General features: G+C 39.9%; 1 protein-coding gene across 1 annotated transcript in view; it reads left to right on the forward strand.

Moving 5' to 3' along the window:
• brinp3a.2 (BMP/retinoic acid inducible neural specific 3a, tandem duplicate 2) overlaps positions 1–23,560 on the forward strand; it is a 37,052-nt gene extending 13,492 nt beyond the window's left edge. The window contains exons 3-9 of the mRNA XM_088313920.1: positions 5,481–5,671; positions 10,294–10,484; positions 16,096–16,201; positions 16,783–17,019; positions 18,427–18,649; positions 21,468–21,810; positions 22,289–23,560. Of these exons, the coding sequence (XP_088170046.1) occupies positions 5,481–5,671; positions 10,294–10,484; positions 16,096–16,201; positions 16,783–17,019; positions 18,427–18,649; positions 21,468–21,810; positions 22,289–23,059 (2,062 nt within the window). The 3' untranslated portion in view covers positions 23,060–23,560. The remainder of the gene's footprint in view (positions 1–5,480; positions 5,672–10,293; positions 10,485–16,095; positions 16,202–16,782; positions 17,020–18,426; positions 18,650–21,467; positions 21,811–22,288) is intronic.
• The last annotated feature ends 814 nt before the right edge of the window (positions 23,561–24,374 follow it).

Raw genomic sequence — 24,374 nt, forward strand, 5'->3', positions numbered from 1 at the left:
CTGACTTGACTCGTTTTTCCCGACTCTGAGGAAACACCATCACAAACTGTTGCTACTCGCTACCGACACAAAAGCATCATGAATTAAGGTTCACTTGCTGATTAAGGATGCTTAAAAAAAAAATTACTGAATTACAATGACAATGTTCTACGGCGCCTGTTGCCAACGTGTAGCGGCAAGCATGCTGGTGAGAGCTGTCACGTTACTTTTCAAAGGCAGTTTCTTGGACGTCAATGACTCGGCTGCTGACAGTCTGACACAGTCGCCCCTCATATCGATCACTTTTGAACAAACGAAGCTTACTCAAGTGTGCTGTTTTAACCGGCCAAGTTGCTACTGTGGTTGTGACATCACTTCGTAAAAATATAGTGCGATTACGATCACATACATTTCAGTACTTAGTTTGTTACACTATCATAACTTTGTTGACAGCGCCTTCCAGAAATAATCCAATAATATGTTAGTTTAACACAGTAATCATGGGCTTTTAATGTATAAGTTCAACTGAAGTAAATCCACTGCGATTGGCTGACAACTAGTTCAGGGTGGATCCCACTGACTGCTCGAACTCGACATTGGTAGGATCGAGGACCCTCGTGTGGATAAGCGGTTGGAATAATGGATTAATAAAGTAAATCCAAACGACTTATTTCCCGTCTCTGACACCGTCCTGGCGCTCTCTTCAAAACAGGAGCGGTGCACGTGGAGGAGTTTGACCAAAACAGTGAAAACGAGGAACTTTTAACCACAAAGCTTGGCTAAAACTGTAAAAAGAGGGCAACTTTCAACCATCATGTTTTATAGTTTATAGTGAGAAGGTGTTATGGGAGCATTAAAAAAAAGCACTTGCATAAATGTGACCAGATGATGATAATAGACACCAGCAAATCAAGGAACTGTATTATACACAAGCACAGAGAGTTTGACTTTTTAAAGTTGATTTTGGTAGAGGGTGTATTATACACGGGAACATTTTATTGTACTATGTTAACACAAATGAAAAGTTTGAATTGTTCAGGGAGGGAACATAATTAATATGTAATTCATGCAAGTAAACCTATAAGACGCCGTTTTGATCTGGTTCTCAAAGGAGCACCGGAGATTATTGATTGGTGCTAATTTCTTTTCCCTCCTGATCCACCGACTTCATGGATGATCTTAATGATTTAGAACTCTTGGGCAAAATAAGGTCTGTGGGTCTGTCCTCAGTCTCGGACCAGCGTTCCTGAAGTCAAAATAAAGCCAAGCATGCACTGCTTAGTTTGACTTGCACACATGACGGTAGCGCTAGCAAAAAAGTCTTGGATGTTGCTAACTTAGAGGTATTGCATTTAGTGATTTTTACAACCACTCTAGCAACTATTTTAAAAAATAAATAAATAAATAAACACCACCAACGCCATCTGTGTTTCTCATGTTAGCCACATTCAGATTTTTGTATGGTGGAGAGAAGAGAGGAATTTGCCCTAATAATGATTTGGGACTCCTAAGAATTGCTAATATGACTTGGTGTTTTCTGCTAATAAAGTCAGGGGTTAAATTTTGGTTTGGCCCTTTAAACACCATTTCAGTTTCTCACATGGCCCGTTCAAAGAATGAATTTCACACACCTGACTTGTAGTGTGTGACCGCAAAATTAGATTTGGGGCAGTTTACAAAGTTTGCAGTGTGCCAAACAATTCAGAGGAATTTTTGAAAATATTAGTTTATTTTGTGAACCACAAAGCCTGTGAGACCCTCCCTGTAATTAAGTTTATACTAAATAAAATACAGGCGCTTTGCGTGATCTAATAGCTTGTGAAGTACAATGAGCATCATCAGCACATTAGCTTAACCACGGGGGAGCATGCAGGTGCTCTGAAGAGGGTTTAGTGAGTGTTTTGGCGCTGATTCCTCAGGTGCCGGTTCTCAAGTCTATGAATATTTTTATTGATGTTCGCTGTCGTTTCTGCCCTCTGACTATTTCCTCAGGGTTTTGAGCAACTCTAAGTATCTTCACATATTCAATAGCCTTGTGAGACAAGTGTAATTAGTTTTTCACAAGTGACATTTCAGTCACTTGTTTTTTTTAGCTGTATGCTAGAAAAGTGATTGGATTGTGTGCACATCCATTATAAAATATGAAGAAGACGTAGCATCAAATTGTATCGCAGCCAAGTTCCCTTGTATTCAGAGAAGAGAGGAAAAACATTCCATCCGATAAAGCCTCCTGTGAGAGGCCATTGTTTACAAGCTCACATGCAAACCTCATTTGTTGCTGCCACTTTGTTCTGGCCGATGGAACACCCAATCGTATTCTTCCAGAGCACAGACAAAACAGAAAGTGTTTTGTTGAACAATGATTTTATTTTTTTTTTAAGTTCCACACAAGTGGATTAAGGTTGCATGAAAATTTAAAAACATATCGATACAGTTCACATCGCTTCAATTCTAAAGAGTATTCAAAACAATTCTCAACAAAAAAACTGTTTCGCCACTTCAAGTTTGGCTTGGCCTGCTGCCTGGCCACCTGTTCCCAGCAAAACTGTCTCCGGGTACTCCAGTTTCCCAACACATTCCAAAAAAAAAAATCATGCTCGGTTAAAGGACTCTAAATGGTCCCAAAGTGTGATTGTGATTGTGTGTGTGTGTGTTCTTGTTTTTATGACATATCAGGACATTTTTATGATAACACACCTTCAATCTGAGGATTCGTTGAAAAATTCGGTCATTTTTCGAGTCTTCATTTTTCGGCGCCATCTGCAGCAATCTCGAGGTCCCCAGGATGCTTCCACTCCAAAAATCTTTGATGTCCTAAAATATCACAAATTTCAGAATTTTTTGACATTTTAGGACGTCAAAGATTTTTGTGTGGGTGTTTGTCTGTGTCTCCTACCTGAAGATGGCAGAAATAGGCTCAGATAAGGGATGGATGGATATTATAGTGGCTATTTGTCCTATTTTATGGCTGTTAATATTCACATATTACTTAATTTTCTTTCACAGAAAAACTTGTTCATGGATTTATTTCTGAAGGCGAGATTACTATAATGGTGTCTTGATAGGTCAGCACATTAAAAACATAATAGTTTGACTCTGCAGTGTCAAAAAGTTGGTCAGACTGCATGTCCTAACCTTACCACACTCATGACATAGTAAATACTTGATAGTTATAATGATTTTTTTGTTGTCTGTGAATGGAAAAAAACTTCCCATAAAGTGAAGGCCCCACATTTGCAAATTCATGAATGTAGGGGTTGCCTTCATGTTTTGTAGTTTTTGGATGAAAATGTACCAACTTAAAACAGCTTTGTTATGATGAGTAGAAGCGACCAAGCCGAACTAGGAATTGATAATAATAACTTACAGTAGCACTTTGTAAATGAGCTTTTGAAACCTATTTCCAATCCCCCGTTCTACCTGCATGACAAACCATTTGGCCTATCATCTTTTTTTTTCAGATAAGACAGCTTGCTTATCACAGTCAATGATAACTTGAAGAAAACCAACGGCAGTGGGGATTTGCGAATTCTCTTTCTCGGCCCGTTTTTCCGCGCTTGTTCACTCTCTCCTTGCGTCTCCGTCTTGTTGCACAGGACGTGCTGTGGCTTTGAATGGCGCTTTCATTCTGCTGCGTGGAACTCAACAGACACAGTGTCCCTTTTGAAGAGGTCATCTTAAGTTGGAGCCTGTGAAAGATTCCTAACTTAACTACGTGTATATGCGCTAAAAAAAAAAAAAAAAAATAATCACACCATTCTTAAATGAGTCACAAAATCACAGAACTATAACACATCCACTTTAATTTCCGTCCAGTCTTTCCGGACCTATGGGATTGTTTCATTGAAACATCTGGGTGCTTTAGTTTTCTTCATTACTTCTGGTTTAATGAGGCATAGACCCTCCCAAAAGGCCACACTTTGGCCATCGATCATCAGTAGCCAGGGTCTGATTTTAATTTTAGAGTGGAGCGAGAAAATCAGTGTGCATAAAAATATTGCGCTGAATGGGTTTTCTATACTTGTGAAGGTGCCGACCACGTTCCCTAAAATAAAGTCAGGTTAAGCTGATCCTCATTGATATGTTCATTGACTAAAAAGTGTGATTGCCTTCTTAAAAAACACAAATATGCCACGTCTATGTTACTATACTTTATTTTCTCATTTCCCATTCCTGTGTATGTTTGTGATGATAATGATGAGGAGGACAACAACAATTTAGCGTCATTTATATGCAGTGTATACATTGCCTTACAATGGACGTAGCCTTGGTTATTGTTATATGAGTAGTAGGGGCCGAGTGCACCTGACAGAATCATGATCATTTGCTATGATTTATGGATTTGGGTTCTATTCATATTAGGTCAAAAAAATGGGGGAAAAGAAAATACTTGGTTTCACCTTTATTGCTTTTTGGAGAGTCTGTTGTTACATTGTAGACAGATTTGACTTTACGGATGACATCTTGGCATTCTGTTTCCTAGATACACTTCAATTTTGTGATCAAAGGTTACCAGTGGTCAGTCTACGCTGTGTGCATTTTTTTTTTTTTTTTTTACAAAAGGGATATTATAAAGCTTTGCATCTTATTAGAATATGTAAAACCACTAAAACTGTGTTAAATCCATAGAGTGAATTCATAATCACAGTTTGATGAAATGTGTTGTAAATAGGTATGGTCAGGGTTTTTTCGTACTGAATGTTGACAGCTCATTATCATTCACCAGTTATTTATTTTTATTATTTATTTTTCTGTTCTCATGATCTGTTCATGCACAAAATGTGTGCCAGCATTCATCACTGTTTTTATTGCAAAATATTTGTATTGTTCTATAGTTGTATGTGAATTAGACATTAGACCTTCATATGTAGTCACGGATTTTCGTAAAATGTTGGCCACAAATGAGTGTTCGTTATACACTGCACAGCAAGCCTTTGCTTTTTCTCTCTCTCTTGTGCACACATTAGGTTTGTTATGATGAGGCCATTAACGAAAACATCAGCTTTGTGATGTCATGCCATCCACCATTTCAAATGATACTGAATTGATGTCTTTCATTCCACGTCGCGTTTGTCATTTGTCCCCGGCGTCAATACACTTTCCGTTCAGTTCAGACGGAACGGCATGCTTCAGGAGAGTCGCTTCCTTGTAAATGCAGTTTATAGTCAATGCAGTGCTGCGATACATTTTTGAGTACAACATGTTCCTTGGTGTTGTCACATCCCACTCATCATTAATTCCGCTTCCACTCATACACATGATGAGAATGTGATCGTACGGATGTGCTTTGTAGACTCCAGCATTTTTAAGTTATCATTTCATGACACCAAATCACACATTTCACGATGCATTCTGAGATTTTCAGCACAAACCACTAAATCAAACTCTTACCGCAGATAAATCATGTATCAACTTTGTATTCTAGCATTTTTAACAAAATCTGTTCAGTAATCACTTTGAAGTGTGTGTTTTTAACCTTTTTTTCCCTTTATATTATCCAGGGAGTTTGGGAGATGGAAGGTGAACAATTTGGCATCAGAAAGAAGAGATTCCTCCCAGGCTCCGTTACCTTTGACATCAGAGTTCATCAGGAATATTCGACTGCTTGGCCGCAGGCCCAGCACCCAGATGATCACTGATAACTTGATCAAGAAATATGGCACTCACTTCCTGTTGTCTGCTACACTTGGAGGTAAACAGAATGGATACTGTTATTAAATGTATGCGTATTTTGTGGTTTTTCCGTGAAAAATGCTGTTCTTAAATGACATTGGCCGCATAACCTTAACTTTATTGATTGTCAAATCATATTTAATTTTTTTCCATGTTAGGTTGAGTTGATTATCATTTAGCGTATGTTTTAAAAGCATTTTTGGCACTTTTTTTTCAAATTAATCTTGAATTAGAAAGAATTAATTTGGTGTGTGCAACAGATTACAGCCGCAAACAGAAACCAGAGGACATTGTCACAAGGAATATGTATTATTGTATAGGCCTAAACCAAGTAAGGCAGATCGTATCAATAAAAAAAATATTTACTTGCTAACATGTGGTTTTGCACCATGATTCAAACCAGTCAACATCTTACTATACTTCAAATCTGCAGTATAGTAAATAAGAGAAAATAAATCCCCAAAGCTAAGTTTAACAGAAAAGGTAATATGGTATTCAAGTGTGCGTGTGTTAGCTTTGCAAAAAAGAACAAAACAAAAAACACATTGTTCCATTTTGGAATTCTCATGGTGGAGTTTTTTACCCAAGAAACTGGGATGCATGCCAGGAGTACTCGGAAAAATAATTGCACTTCAAAAGAACCAAAACGCAAACAAAACATGTGGAATCAAAGAACACTAAATTGCCAGAAGTACAAAAATTCAATACAAATTTCAAAACCAAACCTGGAACAAAAACAGACAGAAACCACAAAAAAGGAGAATCCAGGGAACTAAATACAAGCAAACTGATTTGACAATGAGGAACACCTGGACAAGGCACAGTGACTGAGGGAGCTGGTCGACGAGACAGGTGGCGAAAGAAGAACTAATGAGCAGCTCAAGACATGAACCACAAGAAAACAAGACAACAGGAAAACAACCAAAAACAAATCTAAACAAAAACTTTGCACATTATTTTCTGAACTTCTTTGTTGTGAATATAATGACTTTGAAGAAAACAGTGACGTAAAATTACATGGAAAACCTTGTCAACGTAATACAATTCACTAGAATATATTAATATTTTGTATAGATAGTCCATGTTGTTAAAGGAGACGTCAAATTTCCTGAGGGCGATATTGCTGCTGCATGCGCCACATGTACTGATCAGCAAACTAATTTGCAATCCAAATACAACTTTTCAAGGGTCACCAATTCCGATTCATGAGTACCTCTATCCTGCATGTTTTAGATGTCTCCCTCCTCCAACATACCTGATTCAAATGATCAGAATTATTATCGAGGTTCCGCAGACTTGCCGATGAGCTGACCATTTTAAATGAGGTGCGTTTTTTGAAAGGAGAAATCTAAAACATGCAGAATAGGGGCCCTCAAGGAGAGGACTTTGTGCCCCATGGTCTGTGGGCTCTTGGTTGCCCTTCCAATTCATTAATTTCCTGCAAACTAGGGGCTTTACAAGTGTTCACCAGCCACTTCCTTCTGTCCTTGTCATCACAGTCACGTTAGCAAAACCCAAAGTAAAAAGGGAGTGGGATGAACCGTCGCTCATTTGCATGAAACAAGACAGCCACTGAAAAATATGCTGATTTGAACAGATGTAAAAAAAAAAAAAAAGGTGAAACGTGCACTGTATTCTTGTCCTTGGGGTGCTTTGAATAAAACATGTTTCCCTTCAATTACAGCTCCAAGTCTTTTGGGGTATGTCTATGCCACAGGGGTGTCCGAGTCCGGTCCTCGTGAGCCCATGTCCAGCCTGTTTTATATCTCACCCTGTTATAACACAACTCATTGAAATGATCAGCTCATCAGCAAGCTCTGAAGAAGCATAATAACAGTCTTGATCATTTAAATCAGGTGTGTTGCAGCAGGGAGAGATGGAAAACCTTGATTTAAAATTTTAAATCTGTGATTGTGAAGTCTCAAAATGAGAAAGAGTTCAAAGGGTTTGATTACTTTTTCAAGGCACAGTAGATGAAAAATGAAAAATCATTTAGGATGCGACAGAGGCAAATTTTGCAAAGTATATTTGGTTTGCAAGAAAACACCTGTCAATTACTTTCGACATGACTACTGACATGGTTACTATTGTTAGTGGACGTTCATACAATGCAACTTGACCGGCCGCCTAAGCTCCTTGGATCTTGGCCAGTACTTAGTGGTATGAAATGAGGAGAGTAAGGAGTTTGCATTGGATGCTTGCCAGATATATGCCTGTGTGCCTCCAAATGGAGAGCATCCGCATAAAAAAAAAAAAAAAACGCAAAAAGAAACAGATGGACTAATAAAATTAATAAATAGATTGTCAAATTAAGAGGGTGCCCTTCAGCAACTGAGACAGAAATGCTGAGGGGAGAAACATTACCTCTAGGCGTTAACACTGCATTATGATGAGAAAAATGATGTTCGGGGGCTTCTGGGCACTCATAAATAAAGAGAGTACTGCAGGTATTGCAGTCAGCGATCACAACATACTGTATGGACTGCTAATCTCGGATCTGAAACCAGGGGTGCTGAGTCCCCAATCAGAACATTAAACATACTTTACCTTACTTTATGACATTCTTAAAGCAATATTGCTAATAATAACAATGACATAAGCTTTATTTTTCACCTGTGAATCCCTCCACCTTCAATATGTCTACTCATAAATCATAGAAAATATGCCATTCAATAAAACACTAAATTTCCTAGTCATCTGACCTCTGAAACGTGCTTATGAGCCGCATTTAACTCGTTCACTACCAGCCAAGTAAAAAAAAAAAAAAATGTAACTTTGACGGCTTAAGACGTCAATGGCAATAAATGAGTTAAGGGGCCCGTAAACTACGCCCATGTGTGAATTTGCTGAATGGAGCTGATTGGATGTCGTAAGCAGCGTCTCATCAGCGGTGAGTCAATGTATGCGTCAAAGGGAACAATTGTGGAACAACTGAGTGTGAACCCTCGGTAGCGCTACTGAAACTGTAACGGAAGTCAGAATGGAGAGTTCTGTCCTGTTTGTAGATTATATGTGGTGGAAATGAAGGAATGAGTTTAGGAATGTAACGTGCGTCAGCGCGCAGCTGATGAGAGCAGTGCACAGCGGAGAGGGAACATTGCTGGTATGTCGAAAAAAATGCATTCAGAACGAATGTTCACAAACTGAATTATGATAAACCTGTCATTCCATCGATTCAAACTAGTTGCATCAGAATACACAACTTATAAGGTTTGTTTGGTCCACAGTTTGGAACAGACAGGTGTATTTTGTTGCACTCTTCGCCTGATTACCAGAGGTGGGCAATTTCCTCAATTTTGCCGATGTGGCATTCATCCTTCCGGCATTCGTCAGCGGCGTGGTCACCCGTCTATTATCGTAGATGTGCCTTTTTTTCAAGCTGAACGAAACTGTACTTGTCAGTCCATCATGTGATTTAGTCAGTAAACGTCACCTGTCCCGCAGTGTGTCAATCATCAATCCATACAAAAAAAGGTCAGACAGATGAAAAATCCATCCATCCATTATCTGAACCGATTCGATTAAAATGGTAAATGGAGAGTACTGACAACTTTTTTTCTTTTCTGCTCACAAACGTGAACACGCACATACACTCACATTTGCCTTTTACATTGATTATTCAAACAAACGCACGGCATGTATAGAGTTTCCAATTTGGGATTTGTTTACTCACCACTTAGTCTTCAGAGGTGTAACCAACACAATAAATAGTGATTAGACAAATTACGCAAACAGTGACCACATTGATTCCAACCTTTTGGATTCTCCTGAAGAAATAGTGGTGTCAAAAAGGTAGACCAAACAATAAATAAATAAATAAATCAAGAAACAACAAGTGTAGTAACGGACCTTGAATGGGTAGGAAAAAAAACAACAGCAGCTAATGACAGAAACACTGTGAGATCTGTCAGGAAAATCTGTAAAAAAAACAAAAAAAAAACTGTTAATGACAACGGCTACAAACTCCAGAGGGCACGTTTGAAGAAGACTTTGTGAACTAGTATAGAAGCAAACCACTCATTAGCAAGAAGAATATAATGGTTGGCTAGTTTTTAAAAAATACATAGAACATCCTACTATGCCTGTGAGAAGGTTTTGTGGACTCCTGAGACAAGGATCATCATTCGTCATAAGGATGAAAATGCTAAAGTTTGGAAATATACATATATATATGTATATATATTCTTCATCGGCTCCAGACGATCCGAGCGGCTCCAGCATTCGATATGAACTTGCCCCATCCAATATGGCCACCAACTCAGTTACGTTCCATAAACTTATTTAGAGAGGAGAACGTGGTGCCCGAGGTTATTGTGGTGGATATATGGACTTGATCCTTACGCTTAGTTTCTCAGTATCATTGCAGACATATGCGGCTATAGTGAACATTTAACTTGCAATTCTTGTTGGCTGACTCCGACTGTCGAATCGCAGAATGTGATATTGCATACCATGATTGCATACCACGGTATTTTTCGTCTCTGGCTTTATCAGTCAAAGCTGTTTTTTTTGCCGTTGTGAAATGCTCTATAAAAATAAAGTTGTATGTATTGTATTGTATCATCCTGAATTAATCTTTAAGGTCAATTGTAATAGGTGCTGTGCACATTACTTTAACAATCACAACTCATTTCTGTGCAGGAGAAGAAGCCTTGACAATATTTGTGGACAAGAGAAAACTCAGTAAAAAAGGAGAAGTGAGCGATTACGCGAGTAATTCATCGACTGTCACTCTGGAAGCTCTGCACCAGCTGGCTGCATCCTACTTCATTGACAGGGAGAGCACTCTGCGCAAGCTGCATCACATCCAGATCGCCTCCACTGCCATCAAGGTAAAGCTATTATATTGGAGTTCTTGGAAAAAAAATCTATTTGAGTGGTTCTCTTTACTCTAAGTACCTCCCCCCCAAAAAGTACCAGCTTGATGACCAGCATTACAATATAGCAGAGGTGGGCATCGGCAGTCTGTCACTAAGTTCTCGTCAGTATATCAAGCTGACCCACATAGGCCCAGTCCGTCCATCGTCGATGACAGACACATGCAGGCGCCACACAAACAGACCAGTAAGGAAAACAAATCGAATCAGTGTGCTGATCGAGGAAATAAAAATATGTCATTAAGCTCTGTAGCACTGAAATGTATACAACACTGTTTGATTTTTTTTCTTTATTTGGTGTTGTGCCAGATTTACTGAACCTGAGTGTGAGGTGGTATTGGTGAATCCGTTCCTGCATCGTCATCGGTTCGACTGGGTGGAGCTAAAATACTGGCGGGAACTCACAGACGGACTAAAGCACTGACAAATGCGCACCTCTTCATTATAGTAGCATAGTAGGCCTAAGTGGTCATAAAAAAAATAAATAAAAAAAGATTGTACTCCTTGCAAACTATATTAAACTGTGATCTGTAATGTTAGTTGAAACACAATCATTAATATATATATATATATATATATATATATATATATATATATATATATATATATATATATATATATATATATATATATGAGAGAGAGAGAGAGAGAGAGAGAGAGAGAGAGATCATTTGAATCAGGTGTGTTGCAGCTGGTCGAGATGGAAAGTAGCCCTCAAGGAACAGGATTGAAGACTCCCGTCGTATATGCAGAGCTGCAAGTAAAAATGATCACTGCATCCAAAACTTCAAAGGCTACTTTCTTCAGAAAGCACAAGTGTACTGTGTTTATTAACTGAACAATACAAGTTTAAGGGACCCTGAAGTGTGACAAAACTGTCCTGTAAATATGAAACACCTCTGAGATGAGTGTTGTTAACAAGTCTAACAAATGAAAAAATATTGATCACCAGTGGGGGCTAAATAAAAGAGGTGCTCCATAATGAAAAATATTCACCTCTTTCAGTTTGATGGATGTTGTGGGCCTGCCCGCTGAAGTCACCCTCACTAAAATTTCAGTTGTCAATCAGTACGAACCTGTACTGGCTTGTTAGCCTGCTAGCTCATTAGTCTGTTAGCTTACTGGCTCATTAGTCCTCGGATAAGTACACATAATAAACAGTTGACGTTCAATTACGTGTCCCTGTTGTGGTGAGTTGTACGGCCCTCATGCCGGCTTGCTAATTGCGGCTAATAGCAACTAGCCACCACTAGTCACTGTTCACTAGCACAAAATGCAAAGTCGCTGTAACCCAAATAATGCAAAACACTTGAGGCAGACATATTATTTGAAGTTGTAGGCATTGTTTGATGGCTAACTGAAAGGCATCATGGTGGAAATACAGCAAGTATTACCACAGAGTAATTTGCGGTTGCAGGGGGCTAGCCACTGACGGAATAACAGCTTTCAATACTCACATGGGCATACGTGGGTGAGGGCCTACTCATGCTGGGGGGCCCGAGTGCATCACTGAGCCCTGTTTTAGTCACACTAAAAAATTCCAGGCGACGGAGAAAGTGAAAGTGTTGAATGCTACATCGCAACGAATTCATTACTAAATTGCTCTCACTCTCTGCACATGTTTTCCGCACTTATTTTAAAATATAATGTATTTAGAAACAGATTACAAAGATGATTTTATATCTGGTCTTTAATGTTGGACCATGATGCGTTATGGGGAAAGAGAGGAGCAGTGAAGTAAGGACACTGGCATCTGGAATTAGCTTTCCCCTTAACAATTCATTTGTTCGCAGTTATAAAAAGAAAGACAGCATGGAGATGACACTTTTTATCAGCTTGCCCATGATAAGATTTAATCTCCAGCAGCACATTGAGTCAGCAGGAAACACTGATGAGCGCATATGGTGAGGGGAAGATAAATGAATCTTGTGAAGCAGTGCCAGTGACAGGTTGCTGCCACCGGTTGTCACCTTCAGGTAGCACACGGCAATTATGGTGACAGAGGAGAGGGTGACCCTCCTTCCCGTCTTTTTCATTCCCGGAAACACAGCTACATCCAACGTATGATGTGTGGCTGCCGTGGTGGAACCTGAATTGGCCTTTCTGTAAAATGTCAGAGCTGTGTCTGCGGCGATGGTGGGCTGTGTCTTGCTGCCTGCTTGGCGGGCACATCTGAGGAGCAGAAGCAGATGCTCTGTTCGTTTTTTGTAGCTCCAGACAGGAAGCGGTGGAGAAAGAGTGTTTTTTTTTTTTTCATGCTCTAAAGGCAATCATCTGCTGTAACTGACAGGCAAGATGTACAAAGAGCCAGAGTGGGAGATTCACCTCCATCACTTTTCAAAACGAGTCAAAGGAGAATAATTCCCCCACTCTGTGTATCATTTCCACGGGGCAGTGACCCACACAGTAGCGGAACGGATCCCTCTAAGCGCTCTCTGCATGATTTGAAATCAAACAAGTTGAGGAGGGAAGGAAAGAGGTAAAGCACAGCCTACCGCGCTGCTGTCAGCATGCAAAGGTGAAATTGAAGCTCATTTTGCAGAGAAGGCCCATTACTTTTGCGGTGGGCTGGAGCGTGAATGTAGAAATCTCGGCTCTTGTAAAGACACCATATGAACAAACTGAAAACACAAGGAATTTTTGTGAGACTTGTGACATATATTTACTTGAATAATATATTAGAATCGAGTTTAAAATATGCAACTAAGTTAAAAAAAATGTAATTTAATTTCCAGAGTTAACTTAATTTTGAGCTGTAACAAAATCCTGTTTTAATTGGAAAAAAAATATATATTATTTACGGATGTAAAAATATATCTTGAAATGAAATGGTACATTGACAGTACTGACAAATTCAATTGCATGTAAAACGACAAAAAAAAAAACTGCATGGTTCGATCCCAGGCTCCGGCCTTCCTGTGTGGAGTTTGCATGTTCTCCCTGTGCCTGTGTGGGTTTTCTCCGGTCCGCCCACATTCTAAAAACATGCATGCTGGGTTGATTGGACACTGAGCGCGGATGGTTGTTCGTCTTTGTGTGCCCTGCAATTGGCTGGTAACCAGTTCAGGGTATGCCCTGCGTTCTGCCCAAAGGCAGCTGGGATAGGCTCCAGCGCCTACGCGACCCTCGTGAGGACAAGCAGATCAGATCATAGATGGGATGACAACAAAAAGTCATTGCATCATACCCACTAAACTGAGCTGTACCGTATCGTATTCCCACTGAAATGAACCAAATCAAATCATTCTTTCTTACAAATTGACCCATCCTTGAATTGTTATGCACCCCATGTATCAAAAGCCATGTTGAATTGTCTTCTGCGGAGAAATGCACAACCCTAATAAACATATATAGATAGATAGATAAATGGCTAAATATACAGATACCGTATCTACTTTTATGGGTATGTATCGATAATCAATCGTCCGTCCATTCATCCATTATCCCAACCGCTTATCCTCACAAGGGTTACAAGCATGCTGGAGGATATCCCGGCTGAATTCAGGCCCTAGGCGGGGTCCACCCTCAACTGTTTGCCAGCCAATGGCAGAGCACACAAAGACAATTTTTCAAGCACACAGTCATACCTCAGGACCGAAGAGTGTTCAGTTAACCTACCATGCACGTTTTCGGAAACCGCAGAACCCGGAGAGAACCCACGCAGGCATGGGGAGGATATGCAAACTCCACACAGGAATGCTGGAGCCGGAATCGAACCCTGTCGACGTCTGTGCTCTGAGTCAGATGTGCAAACAATCAATCAAAAAATCTTGTTTGCTTTGTTGTGTGTACAACACAAAAGAAATGTAGTTGGTCAAAATAAAGTTTGATTCTTCTTCACAGAATTAGATCTTTGCTGGTTTGTGGAATCCGAGACATGGTCAGAATATTGTCACCAAGTTTAATTTATGTAGTCTTTTAAAATGATATAGACTGTAAATAGAGCTAAACTCAAACTTTCGGGATGTTTCCGCACGACCAGGGAAAGATGCACATCAGTAAACCCACTTTGAAAAAGTTTTCCACTACATTTGAGCTTTGGCTCGTAATCATCAGTCAATTGGCTGACCTTTTCTCCAGTAAACATAACTGAGGTGCTCTTTAGGCTGGATCCATACCTCTTGAACACACTTGGAGTGAGGAGAAGCAAACTTGACAATCACTTCAGTGATTCACAACAATAACATGAAACGTCTGGAAATTTAAAAATGGAGCTTATTTAATTTGTTTTAAGATTTAATATGAAGCAAGATCACCTATTACTGGTGTAGATGTCTCTCTCTCTCTCGAAAATAATTTTCTTTCATTCTAATTTTTCTCGTCACTTCTTCGAGTTGCTCTGCATCCATTGTTCACGTTTATTTCAATGACTGAGACGACAACTTTTTGAATTTTGATAAGAATACAGCGCAGAAAGAGGCAATTGCCCACCGTCTTCATACTTCCAAGCCGCTCTGTGTTTCAATACATTTAGCCAATAATGTTGTCTCTCGTATTCCTAATTTAATAGCAGCTGCGATGCAAAACCGGAAATTGAATGCTCTGCTCATCACTCTTTTTTTTTTGCCATATGCTATATCATATGGCTTATCAAATAATACCTTTTGTGCTTTCAATATTCATGGACTCTGAATGCCAGTGCTGTATCTCATTTCCTCACATTGATGTCAGCAATAAAATTTGTCATGAAAGAAGCAGGGGATTTATGATGTGATAGAAATATTATTGGAGAAGAATTGCAGTCAAATTATGCATTTTTTTTTTCCCCCCGCAACCACCTTTTCTTTTCCCTCGTGAATACCTTGTATTGCGCTTGCCTTTGATTAGCAAACCCCACGCATGTGGTGTTCCTGTTGTGTGGCCTGTGGTGACTCGTTTGAATCTAAAAGGTCTTCAGCAAATTATGATTGTTACAGATCGACTGACTCCCTTTGTTGGACCTCGTTCCATCCGTCATATTACACCAAGTGGCAAATGACAAGCATGATTAGGACAAGTGGCTGAACAAAGTACGGTGTCGCAGGCCACAAAGAAAGAAAAATGGCGATCGCTTAGGTGCGCTACATCATGTCATATAAGTAATAAGCCATCCGCTTGCTAATGAAGTGAAAGAGGATGCTGTGTTGAAGCTGCTTTGTGCCAAAGGTCAAGTGAAACATCCTCAATCAGATATTAAGACAAAAAAAGGAACAATTTGTTATGTTAACACCTTTTACATACTTTTTACTGACTTCTTAAACGTGTCCATATTTTTTTTCGGCACATTCACAGCTATAACTGATACATAATACTATATTTAAACAGGACATATGAGGTGAAACTTTTTATGTGGCCAATATAACATAGCTAGCACATGTCCCCATTTAACACCCTTTTAAGTTATTGGTGTGTAGTTTATGGAAAAGAGAATGTGTTTGAATATATTCATGCAAGAATTGTGATGCAAATGGCTTGAAAAGCCAACCACTAATTGCATACAAATGACTAACAGCGTTGTATTAACTTGGTTGTTAATCAGATGCTGGGATAAATTTTCATGTTTTTTTTTTTTTTTCTTGTTGCCCAGGTGACTGAAACTCGCACTGGTCCTCTTGGATGCAGTAACTATGACAACCTTGACTCTGTTAGCTCAGTACTGGTCCAGAGCCCTGAAAACAAGGTCCAGCTGCAAGGTTAGTTTTCTTTTTCCACATTTATCATGATTATGATGCTTTTATATTCATGTCCTTCCCCTCTACTGAATTATTTTGCATATTTGTACTACAATGCAATCACAGTGGAGCCTTCCATGTTGAAGAAAAAAATATATATATACAAATATGGAAAAATGTATGGAAAAATGTACTTACCTCACAGAATGTGTTGTTCATTGTTCTTTTCTCATCACATTCATCTACCACAATAAATTCAAAGGAAAATGAAATACAGACAGAATGATCGTTGCCCTCTAAATTGAGTTCTGACGAACAATCTCGCGAACAGTCTCGCATGACATCCTACAAGATGACGGTCTGTGTTTGGCAATATTACATAAAAGCCCCATAAACTACAACAAAAATCAAACCACATACAGTACAAAGAATTAATAGACTACAAAATATGACCGTTGTTAATGTTGTTTATAGTTTAAGTACTACATCACCACAAATGCACATCCAGCAACTACACGTCATCGTTAAGTCTGAGTACTCGGAAGAACTCACAAAACCTAAAGTGACTTTCAAATTGGACTAAAGCAAGCTTGTTTTCGCAGGTTTGCAAATCATCCTGCCCGACTACTTGCGAGAAGGTTTTGTTCAAGCGGCTCTAAGCTACATAGCCTGCAACGGAGAAGGGGAGTTTGTCTGCAAGGACAATGACTGCTGGTGCAGCTGTGACGCCAAATTCCCAGAATGCAACTGTCCATATATGGACATTCAAGCCATGGAGGAGAGCCTGGAAAGAATCACAGAGACGTGGGGGCAGCTTTACAAAGATTTTGAAGAATCAGGTGAGAATGACCTCTTGAGGATAATCAGTTCTTGGTTCCGTGTGCAATCTAGCCTTCATATTCATGCCTTGTCATGGACACTTGGAGGAAAATCTAACTTTCAAGATATAAATTATTCATATGAAAGGGACTGAGTATGAATCCTTAAGTGTTGCACCTTCAGTGTCATATTTTCCGTTCTTTGTTAGTCCTTGTTCTGCAATTTAAAGGTGAACTATAATATAAATGCTTCTGAATTATTTTCCCGGGTGCAATGTTTGCGTAGGACACATTCAAAACACATCATAACCAAGCAGGGATGCAAAATACAGCTTTTGCCTCAAGTAGTTTACAGTATTTCAGGAGGAGATTAATCAGCAATAAAAACCCATTTATTTCTACTCTGAACTTTCATATTGCGATGGAGAAATGCTTGAATGGAGGCTCTTAGCATAATGTTTGGTTATTATTGCGGTGCTCGGTCATCCTGCGTAGGTGATTATTACTCAAAATCAAATAGATGTCATTTTTTTCCCCCAGCTCTCATCTGAAATATCCCCGTGTGCAATTACTTTCAATGTTTGTGCTTTAATCGCCAGGTATAAAGAGAGGTCAGGTGCATGCCCAGAATCCAACCATCCAAGGTGTCATTATGTCCTTCAGCAAAGGATATCAGTGATTTCCATACTGACACCGTTATCAGCACTAGACCAGTCCTGACAGATCATAAAATCAGCGGTTGCTACGCAGCACCAAAATGTTTGCTTGAATGCTAAACAGCTGTTTTAATCTGGCCCATTGTTACCCGACCTCATGTTGCGAAATATTAAATAAAATCGATTAAATAAATCGATTATATTAAATTAAATCATTCCTGTAAAGTGTCACAAGTCACACATTCCACGTAGAACTGTATGGATGTTTATTATTCTGCTTTTTTTTTACACTGAACAGTCATTCTCTCTATAGTGTTTCAGAGTTTTGGTTTAAGCTTTACTAACATCAACATGTTGGGAAGGTTACAAATTTTTGATCAATCTTAAAAATATTGTCATCATACCCCCCGTCACGTTCATATTGAAATATGAAATGCTGCAGCCTTGAGGGTCCAACCTGCATTTTTAGAGATGCTCTGTTCTTGAATCGGTGTCAGGTATCGCTTGAGCCACTCAACTTCCTCCTCAGCAAACTCAATTAAGCATGCTTCTTACCTTGCATGCCGCACTACGGCGCAGTCACACTCCCCAAAATGCTCCCACATCGTTGGAGGCATAGAGAATGGTATGGTAGAGTCTGACAATTGAAGCGGAACTAAGTAGTCTTGACGCGAGCCTTGATGGATTTAATTAAATTAACTGAAGGGCAATATTTCCGTAACCTTTATCTATATTGTGCGTGTGCTTCAATATACCGTCTCTGTTGTTGCAGATGAATTCAAAACCTTCTATGCGAGGCTTCCCCAAAAGCATTTCCTGAATGTATCCACCATCCAACACTTGTGGTCACTCGACACTTTGTTCCATGGGCGATACGAGCAGTTGGAGAATAACATGCGTGCTATTGCCAAGCGTGCGGAGAGAGTCATCTTCAAGCTCTTCAGTTTGAGTAAACGATGTCACCGACAGCCTCAAGTTCGCTTACCAAGAGAGAGGTAAGCAAAATTATTACGATGATGTTTTTTCCATATCACGGTGACCCTCAATTTGAAATCTTAGGGTGTACATACATCTCTCTCTCTCTCTCTCTTTCTATATATATATATATATATATATATATATATATATATATATATATATATATATATATATATATATATATATATATATATATATATATATATATATATATATATATATATATATATATATATATATATATATATATATATATTTATATATATATATGAGGGCGGCACGGTGGCTGACTGGTTAGCACGATGGCCTCAGAGTGAGAGACAGCATCGGGCGTGGGTTCAATCCCGGCTCCGGCGTTCCTGTGTGGAGTTTGCATGTTCTCCCCGTGCCTGCGTGGGTTTCCTCCGGGTACTCCGGTTTCCTCCCACATTCCAAAAACATGCATGGCAGGCCGATTGAACACTCTAAATTGCCCCTAGGTATGAGTGCGAGCGTGGATGGTTGTTCGTATCTGTGTGCCCTGCAATTGGCTGGCAACCAGTTCAGAGTGTCCCCCGCCTACTGCCTGAAGATAGCTGGGATAGGCTCCAGCACCCCCGCGACCCTAGTGAGGAGAAGCAGTACAGAAGATGGATGGAAGGATATATATATGAGGCTATATACATTGCGGAAACACGGGGGTAAACATCAGGCCTCCAAGTATATATATCAAGATGATGGCCCAGAGAGACGGTCGGTTTACTCATCGGGTCAGGCAACAGAAGCCCACCGAGGAGAAGGAGCCAGATGGACTGCCAATGAAAGTGGCTGAAATTGAGAAAACAAACCAGTGGCTGGAAAAGGCTGGACTGAAAGACAGCACGGAGACGCTGATTACGGAAGTACAAGAACAGGCCCTAAACCCAAGAGATGTCTATCACATTAGACAGGACACAGGAGTATGCGAAGAAGCCCCAGAGACGGTGCAGCATATATATTAAATAAAGCAGGTTGTAAGATGCTGGAAAGCTAAGCATAATCAGTGGCAGAACCAAGTAGCAGGAATCGTTAACTGGAATATTTGTGCCAAATATGGACTAGGGTTCCTGGATTGAAGATGGCAGGTAAAAAGCGGTTGAGAATAAACAGGCCAAGATCCTGTGGAATTTCCAGATCTTGTCAGACAAACTGGTGAGAGCCAACCAGCCCGACATAGTGTTTGTGGATTAATATCAGAATGCAGCAGTTGTGATAGATGTCGCATTCCCGAATATTAGCAACACCCAGAAAAATGGAACAGGAAAAGTTGGACACATGGACTGAAGGAACAGCTTGATAAATTGTGGAGGGTAATAGGGTGCCACTCGTGATCGGAGTATTGGGAGCAATAGCACCCAAGCTGAGGGGATGGCTCCAGCAAATACCAGGAACATCATCGACATCACCATGCAGAAGAGCGCTATTTTGGGAACAGATAATATCCTGCGCAGAACCATCAAGCTCCCAAGCCTCTGGTAGAGGATTCAAGCTTGAAGGCGATACTGCCCAGATGAGCAAAGAAACAATTTAATTACAAATACAGTATATATTTAATTGTATAAAGGGGTCAATGGGGTCATGCATTTCTTAGCTGAAATAAAAATTCCTTGTTTGCATAGAGTTGGTGATTTCTTGCTTTCTTCCCATTTTAATATTCATGTTACTTCCCACTGCCACACAAGACTGGTTTAAGAGGAGTGATGCCTCACATCCCACAAACATTTCAGGATTAGCATACATTTTATTCCACAATAAAGTGCCATCTCATCTTCAAAGTGAAGCAAATCTGAAAGGAAAAGATTAAAAAACAAAGCAGCAGTTTCCGCTCTGTAGTAAGCAACGAGGGTATGAGGCATAAAGGAATCAGTCAAGAAAGATGTAAAAGAGAGCGACGCAGACAGAGAGAAATCTTATGCCTGGAGCATTCTTCTGTCACAAATCAAATAAATGCTTATTTCTTCCCTTTTAACCTTTACAATTGTTTTTCAATTTCATGTTCTAATTATTAGATGTGTATGTTGTTAATGTTTAACCAACTGTATCATTAACATGACAGTAACAAATACTAAGAATTCAGTACAATTTTCACGTAGTTTATTTTCCTCATATTTTATCAGCAGGTGTGTGCTTTATTACAACAACAACAAAAATGGAATTAATGATTTGCTGAGCTCCCTGGCAGTATTATTTCCCCCAACTCAATCAATATCATTAGTAACACTAATGGGTCTTGATGATGAATCATAACATGATGATCGCGCTGCAGTTACCAAGGTCAAGAACTGCAAATTCAATTCACCTAATAATGGAATTATTTGTTGGTCGAAAGCAAGATTTGAAATTATACCGTTTGACCTTGCTCATCTATAAGATAGGCTTTGGTGATTTTCATATTATATTATTATTTTGAAAAGTATGCAGAGTAAATGAACACGTCTCATCGAAACCTGTTTTAAAAAAAATATGCCACATTTGCCCAAGGTTTTATTGATAAACTTTACTTAGTTTTGGTAGACTAAAGTTCACATCCTTGCCGGCATGTCATATGGATCCCATGACATGTTCAGGCTCATTTAGAACAGTCAAATTAAGTTTTTTTTTTCCATAGCAATAAATATGACTTGATCTTGGCATATCCTGTAGAAACCGTCTTGAGAAAAGATAATTTTTAATATATGAGGTTCAGAACTAAAGAAGTGCTATTTGGTGCTTTCACTCTAAGCTTTTGAATATGTTAATGTGCCGAGCATGTCACTGCTGCAAAACTAGAATGATAAAGTGTGTTCTTTGTCTCTTTCCCTGCATTCCCTCCTGCAGGTCTCAGTCTTACTGGCTGAGTCATTTGCAGTCTCTCTTGTATTGTTCCGAGAACAACCAGCTTGGTACATTCTCCGAGGAGCTCCACAGCTGCAGCTGTCGATATGAACACATCCCCTGTCAGCTCCCTCCGCCCTGCGCTGTTGGCGAAGGCTCAGCTTGTGCGGAGTGCGCACCAGACAACCACACCCGATGTGGGGCCTGCAACCACGGTTTCGCCCTCATACAGGGGGTCTGTAAGCCAGTGGTGGCAGATTCCACAGAAAACTATCTGGGCTTTGAGACAGACCTCCAAGATTTGGAACTGGGCTACCTTCTACAGAGAGCTGATCGCAGACTTGAGGTATTTTCAAAAATTTATAAGCCGTTTACTCATTTTTACTCAAAATAAAAATATATTCCGTGATATAAATTGCAGATAATCAATCAATTGACCATCTGGAGGTTTGAGAATTTTATTTCAGTCATGTTCAATATGAAGTACCTGACTGGAATATTTGGATTTATGGATTCAGATGCAGTATCTTCAGGTTTAGTTTGATTGAACAAAGTTGGCATGTTAATTTTTCAGAAGAATACTCAAGTTTTGGGACCGGAAACAACACAGTGAACTATATAAGAGGCAAATACTCGGATCTTATATAGCATAACACCCACAACTAGGGAACGTAAAGAATTCAATCAATGCTGGCTCGGGTACACAATCTGGTCTTTTGTTTTCTTGGGGTGACAAAAATAATGTTAATTCCCTTTAATGCCGTATTTTTCTTTAAATGCAAAACCTGTATGGATGACAATGACGTGTTCATTTTCCTTATCAGGTCCACGCCATTTTCATCAGCAATGACATGCGTCTTAATAGCTGGTTTGACCCGTCCTGGAGGAAGAGGATGCTGCTGACCCTGAAAAGTAACAAGTACAAATCCAACATGGTCCACATGCTGCTCGGAATCTCTCTTCAGGTTTGCCTTACAAAGAACAGCACATTGGAGCCTGCTCTTACGCTCTACATCAATCCGTTTGGCGGGAGCCATTCAGAGAGCTGGTATATTCCCGTCAATGAGAACAACTTTCCTGACTGGCAGGCCACCAAGCTCGACCTGCCCTTTGAGTGTTATAATTGGACTTTGACACTTGGTAACAAGTGGAAGACATTCTTTGAAACAATCCACGTGTACCTGCGGAGCAGGATAACGACACCAAATGGAGTCAATGAAACTGTATATTATGAACCTTTAGAGATGACAGATCCCGGACGTAATCTGGGCTACATGAAAATCAACAGCATCCAGGTTTTTGGTTACAGTATGCACTTTGACCCAGAAGCTATACGGGACCTGATTCTGCAATTGGACTACCCTTATACCCAAGGCTCCCAGGACACGGCTATGCTGCAGCTCTTGGAAATACGTGATCGGGTAAACCTGCTATCGCCGCAAGGTCAACCGAGGTTGGACTTGTTTGCTTGTCTTCTCCGGCACCGACTGAAACTGACTGCCAGTGAGGTCGCTCGCATTCATGCCTCCTTGGAGGCCTTCAGTGCCCGTCTGCCCAATTCAATGGATTATGAAACCACTAAGCTTTGCAGTTAACAGCTGCTTGAAGCTTTTTAAACTGTCACCTGAATATGATATGGACTTTCTTGGACACACCATTTGTGGTAATTTTGTTTACTTATGTTCCCACTTTGAACAGATGACCATGTGGTGTGTTTAATTATGAGTGGACTAACTGAGGGCAGCTGCAGAATGTACTCTGTAAACAACTCTGGAGACGACCATCATGGGGATAGCAAGGGTGGTGTGTATTGGTGAAGGAACCCACAGTATAAGTACAGTACACCGCAGTAGAAATACTGATGCCAGAAATCATAGGCAGACTGAACCGTTCTCTCTAAAACTGCTCAGTTTTACCATAAGCACCAAAACCAGTGAATGAACAAAATTGATTCATGGTAAAATGTTGCAATCCCTTTGTTTGTATTTTTTTATATGTCCCTTTGCTTCAGTAAACAGTGCAATTGCCATGAACCCCAGAATGCAGAGGTGTCAATATTTTGTAGATAAATTGATATTAAAACACATGTAACAGATTCCAGCTGGTGGATTGTTTTTCCTAACTATTTATCTCTCTCATCATCCCATTTAATATGTCACTCCAAAATGCATGCGTATGGAGTTTTGGTTGTTTTTCCAGGCTGGTCGAATACATATGCACAGCCTCACAATCTTCACCCACTGATTCTTCTTCTTACTCATCACCATGACAACCGGTGGTCAACTCTTGGCTCACCGTGCATCATCTTCGGTATCTTGCGCGAGTGGCACGGTTTGAACATGCATCACGGCAGTGTAAACCCGCTTCAGAAAAAAGCCCAGTTGACCGGAAATGTGCCAATGCAACTGCGGGGCCAGGAACAACACACTCTGTCATAGACTCAAGGTTTTTGTGGTGTTGCAGGCAAAATGGTAGACCCTCGGGCAGGAAGACAAGATCAAGGAGCAGGAATAACGTCACTGTGTGTTTCCATGGTAGGAAAGTCAGTGGCTTGTTCACACACTAATGATGCATGAAAAGGCTCTACTAAGTGTTCAGTATATGGCTCTGGGACATTCTTGAAAGGAAAGAAGAACTTAAAACCTTCCAGCCCCAAGACAGCCTTTGCTACAGCGAGAGCACTCCAAATCCACATTGGCTATTTTTTCTACATTAACCAATGAGTCCTAAATCAACTTGAATGGGTTACTCATTACACTCCCCCCCCCCCCCAAAAAAAAAAAACACATCATAGTCCAACAAATGAAAAATCCAATTTGATCAATATATTAAATGGTAAAAGGAGAGAAGTTAAATAACACTTTATCTTCACTATATGTTATGTTTTCCAAAGCCATATTCATTTAGCTC

This window comes from Idiotropiscis lumnitzeri, chromosome 13 (assembly GCF_059441095.1).
Source record: "Idiotropiscis lumnitzeri isolate Australia: NSW breed Sydney's pygmy pipehorse chromosome 13, RoL_Ilum_1.0, whole genome shotgun sequence".
Lineage (NCBI taxonomy): Eukaryota > Metazoa > Chordata > Actinopteri > Syngnathiformes > Syngnathidae > Idiotropiscis > Idiotropiscis lumnitzeri.